Raw genomic sequence first — 5,179 nt, forward strand, 5'->3', positions numbered from 1 at the left:
ATATTATATTGAATAATATTTTATTTTTAATTATAAGATTTTAAACCGTGCGCGCGTCATCATATATGTGACCATGCAACACTGGTCTGCTGGTTAGATATAGATAGATAGAGTGAGATAACACCTAAAGTCAAAGGCCCTCTATTATCGAAAAAACGAGATGGACATTTTCTCTGGTCGACGATGACAATGACAATAACGACGTATCTTAAAAATGAAACGTGAAAATTCACAGATCCGGACTTTGCGTCGCGATATCTCCGCTCGTAGGGCACGTAGAAAAAAAATGAAAGCACTTTTATCATACAATTTAAGTTTTTCCTGTCGATTGAGCATATGTAGAACTTGATCGGTTCAGCCGTTACTGAGATCTGATCATCTCGACCCCGAAAAATTCTCAGTTTTGCGTAAAGGAGGCACGGCAGTGTCGCGCGCTTGGCTTAGCGCCGAGACACTACCGTGTCTCCAGATTTCAAGACAAGACTCTGCGCTCGGCGATTAGGCGGTCGCTTATATTGAGTTTGATGGTGTCGCTTTTGGTCTTCGATCGGAATATTACCATATATGGTAATATTCATCGCACTAGAGGCGCGATCGCGTGATTAAAGAATGTGCAATCTTGCACTTTTGCTGTCGGTTGCAATACCGAGTGCATTTAGGTATTTCGCGCGCTATGATCTTAGATCGACGCTTTGTCGCGCGCGGTTTAAAGAATGTGCAGACTTGCATTTCCGGTGCCGGTTGCTATGCCGGTTGAAATGAAATAATTAATAAAATAAGTGATAGCCATTCGGGCTATAACAAAGCATAAAACACAAGCAAAGAAAGAAAATGTAATTGTAAAAGACACTATTACTACAACTGCAGATCAATTATCTAAAATCATGCTACAAGAAGGACTGATAATTCTTCAAGTGATTGGCACATTATTATATATATTACCAACTGTGAAATTAGCATACTTTAGTCTGTTGGCTGATGTACCTGAAAAGGAAAAATTATCCATAGGCAGTATTATAAACAAAGCCAAAGTTCTATACAGAGAATCTGCTGGGATAATTTTTAAATTATCTAAATCTGGATTACGTGGATTTGTTTCTTTACGAAGAACCAATGTCCCATTTGCTAAAATTCCAACCAAATTCAAAGAAGGTTCCACACGTGTAGAATACTTGCATATAGCGGGATGGAACATTTTTATGTCTGTACAATGGAAGAAGAAATTTTAAAGCAAAAATATTTTTTAGCTTCTGATCTTAATATTGGTGATATTCTTACTGTAACCATTATGCACATTGAAACATCTCGTACTTATATACATGTACAAGTAGGAAAGATTCGGGGATTTGTTCCAATGGAACACTTATCCGACAGTGGCTTAAGTACTCTCTATAAATTGAAAGTCGGAGATAATGTCGAAGCAAGAGTCTTAGAGAAAAGTAAAAATACAGTAAAATTTACGTTGAAACAGTCGCTAATAAAGAGCAAATTGCCAGTTTTACATGATTTTGACGCATGCGGATTAAATATCAAATGCGCTAGTCTCTATTTCACTTTCATCAACAGAATCTTCGTCTGATTCAGAGAGAGAATTTTCATCTATATCTTTTATTTTACTTTCTTTCTCTTCGACTTCCATTTTATTTTACTTATTATTTTCTTTTTTCGGGACTTGCTTTGGCACTTTCTTCAAAACTTCCTTCGGAGCTTCCTTCAGTGATTTCTTTGGTGAATTTGCAAGATCTACATCGTCTCGCTCAGACATCTTTTTTCTCTTTAATTGCTTGTTTTTAGTAGATAGTAATTCTGTTACAATCTTATTTTTTGGAATTTCGAATGCAGACTTTAGCATACAAATCGGCATAATGTCAGATTCGACTCCCGTCATTATGACGTACAACCGAATCTTGGCATGAATTTTATAAGGTGTTAAATCGGGAAAATAGTCGTTGACGTGTCGACGAACAGGTAATGCCGCCAAATATCCTGTACCATTACGTTTCACGAGAACAAGTATCAACCATTTAGTAATCATTAGAATCTCTGCTTTTAATGCGATTCCAGTGGGTAATTCTAATAGTGTTTTTTGCTTCGAACTAATGCTGTTTATTATTCTTGGTAGCAAACACACGTTGACAAATTCATGGAGTTAGCGGGACGATTGCGTATTCCAGAACTTGGATTTTCTTGGGATGACAAAACAAAATTGGCCGTTTTTTCTAATGCTGAAACGTCTAGCGATGACGAGCAAGAGCTCAAAGAAGACCTTAAACAAAAGAAGAAGAAACTGAATGCGACTGAGCGACGGGAACAGGAACGACAGGAAGAACGGGAGATTCGTCAGCGAGAGGAAGCTTTGATGAGCAATCGGGCACCTAATTCGATCGATCAGTTCGACAGATTAATTTTGTCGAGTCCTGATAGCTCGTTAGTGTGGTTGCAATATATGGCACATCATTTGCAAGCAACAGAAATCGACAAGGCGAGAGCAGTCGCAAAACGTGCAATTAAAACGATAAATTTCAGAGAAGAAAACGAACGTTTAAATGTATGGAACGCATGGCTGAATCTGGAATCCAGATACGGCAACGTCGAATTCTTAAATGATGTATTCCGGGAAGCTGTGAGAACAAATGATGCATATAAAGTATATATGCACATGTTGACTATACATGCAGATGCCGGTAGAAAAATCGAGCTTGAGAAATTGATAGATACCGTGATTAGTAAGTTTAAACAAGATCCCCAGACATGGATAGACTGCGGCGCTGCATTATTGAAAATCGGCATGAAAGAAAAATCACGGCAGATTATGCAACGGGCATTGCAATCTTTGCCTGTGTCTCAGCGTAAGTATACGTACATTATATTGCTTTAGCTTTCATATGCGTGTGTACACACATGCACGCACATACCCAGAGAGAGAGGGGGGGGGGGAGCGGGGGAGTCCCGAAACTGGCAATAAATATTTTGAAGACAGATTTTTCGTAAGATTTTAAGATGAAAAGACTAATACAAAAAGGTCGTGGCTATGATAGTTATCAAATGAGTTTAAAAATTACACGAATGACAGAATTATTAGAATATCGCGTGGTTTGGAACAGGAACGTGGTTAACGTGAAAGTGCTGAATTTTATTTTTTTTATTGGATGTGTGAAGTTCGGAAAAACATTCTTCGTAATTTTTAAATTGTTTCTATTTGAAAACTATCATAATCTCGACATTTTTGTATTACACTTTTCATCTTAAAATATTACGAAAAGAATCTGTCTATATAAAATATTTACCGTCAATTTTGAGACACCCTACATATACAATTTTCAGTATCATAATTTTATAATTTATATGAATAATAAAACTATAGGCTATATTTGTTTATACAGATGTAAACCTGTTGGTGAGATTTGCAAACTTAGAAAACAAACTAGGAGATAAGGAACGAGCACAAACGTTATTCGAAAACATCCTGAGTTCTTATCCAAAACGCATCGACGTGTGGTCGTGTTATATAGATTGCTTGATAAAATCTAACGACATCGATTTAGCTAGGTATACAAATTCTACCGCTTTATTACAAACGTATCTTGCGATGAATATTTATCATTATGGATATATTCATTTTATGAAATTAATTTTTTTATATTAGTTATTTAATATATGTTTTGCTTGTTTATAGAAAAGTGTTAGAACAGGCGTGCGTTCAAACACTTTCACCAAGGAAAATGAAAATTCTTTTCATGAAATTTATTAATTTTGAGGAAAAATATGGTACGTCCGAGGCTGTAAATCGCGTACGGCAGATGGCTACAGATTATATGGAAAAACATAAGTAATGTTCTTGTTTTATAAATAAATGGCGTTTTATATGTGTATGACAAATAGAATATTTCTTTGTATTCCCAGATAGCAAAATGCTAGCAGTATGCTGGCAGTATGCCAGCAAACTTGATCATGACGTGCAGCAGATATCAAGCTGCTGCTTCCTCATTAAGCTTAGTTTCTAACAGCTTATCCTGCCAACTTAACACAACGATAGAAATAAACAACAAAAATTAATCATTATTTGCTATCACATCGTGACAGCGAAAACGCGGTAAAAATACAACATGATCTGACATAATCAAGTACTGACAGCCTACCGTCACGGTGTGACGGCAGGCTGTGCTCGATTTTTGCTGCGTTTTTGCTGTCAGTACTTAATTATGTCAGATCGTGCAGTGTTTTTACCACCTTTTTGCTGTCATAATATGACAATAAGTGTACCAGATTTTTAACAACATTTTGCTGATTTATAACATGTACACATGTTTTATATCAAGTTTTCATCTATTTTTTGTTAATTTATTTTGCCAGCATGTAATGCTCGAATTCTGCTTTCTTTATTTCGGTAATGTTTGATGAATTTTTACAGAATTTTTGCTAGTGTATTATGATGCAGGTCTGCTCTATTTTTGCTATATTTCTGTTAGCGCTATACTGAAATGGAAAACCGTGTTCGACTGTTGCTCGATTTTTGCCATTATAATAATGTAGTATAAATTAGCAATTCGTGCTTTTGGCAGGTTTGGCTGTCTGGGTTATTGGGCTCATTCAGCAGAAAAGAACGCTACGAGAGCGCTCGCTGTTATTGGTGTATTCTTCTAGATCATCCAATCAGAATTTTAAATCTGGAAGAATATACCAATAACAGCGAGCGCTCTCGTAGCGCTTTTTTCTGCTGAATGCGCCCATTATATTTAATCAGAATCTAGAATTTTTTTTTTTTTGCTTTCTCTTATTACTTTGGTAATTATACAGAATCACTCAAGCAGCTTAAAAATCGATCAAATTAGGCTTATTCGACGCATTTTTGCATGAAACGAAAGAATCTGGCAGAAATAAGCGTCGCTCTGCCCTACGAACCGAGATATTTAATGTTAAAGTTGACGACTATTCAGGTTAGGAAATCTGTCTTACCGACTACATGTAGGGCTACGAGAATGCCATGAAGTAAGAGTAAGGAGACTTAACTAGATAGGATATGGAGAAAAAAGTTGGTCACGAAAAATGTTCCGTGTACTGCCTTGTCCACCGAACGGAATAACTTGCAACATTTCATCACCATATTGAATATTTATATGTGTGCAGTATACTTGCGACTGTGTACACGTATGTGTACACATATACATAATATATATCG

General features: G+C 36.3%; 1 protein-coding gene across 2 annotated transcripts in view; it reads left to right on the plus strand.

The window, feature by feature from the left end:
* LOC108782003 (protein RRP5 homolog) overlaps positions 1-3,912 on the plus strand; it is a 13,300-nt gene extending 9,388 nt beyond the window's left edge. Inside the window, exons 3-5 of one of the 2 annotated variants that reach the window (XM_018550149.1) lie at positions 2,123-2,849; positions 3,384-3,549; positions 3,677-3,912. In XM_018550149.1, the coding sequence (XP_018405651.1) occupies positions 2,123-2,849; positions 3,384-3,549; positions 3,677-3,833 (1,050 nt within the window). In that variant the 3' untranslated portion in view covers positions 3,834-3,912. Of the gene's footprint in view, positions 1-1,968; positions 2,850-3,383; positions 3,550-3,676 lie in introns of both variants that reach the window. The other variant, XM_018550150.1, reaches the window with a different exon arrangement.
* Positions 3,913-5,179: the final 1,267 nt, after the last annotated feature.

The sequence above is a fragment of the Cyphomyrmex costatus genome, unplaced genomic scaffold (assembly GCF_001594065.2).
Source record: "Cyphomyrmex costatus isolate MS0001 unplaced genomic scaffold, Ccosl1.0 scaffold94, whole genome shotgun sequence".
In the NCBI taxonomy this organism is placed as follows: Eukaryota; Metazoa; Arthropoda; class Insecta; order Hymenoptera; family Formicidae; genus Cyphomyrmex; species Cyphomyrmex costatus.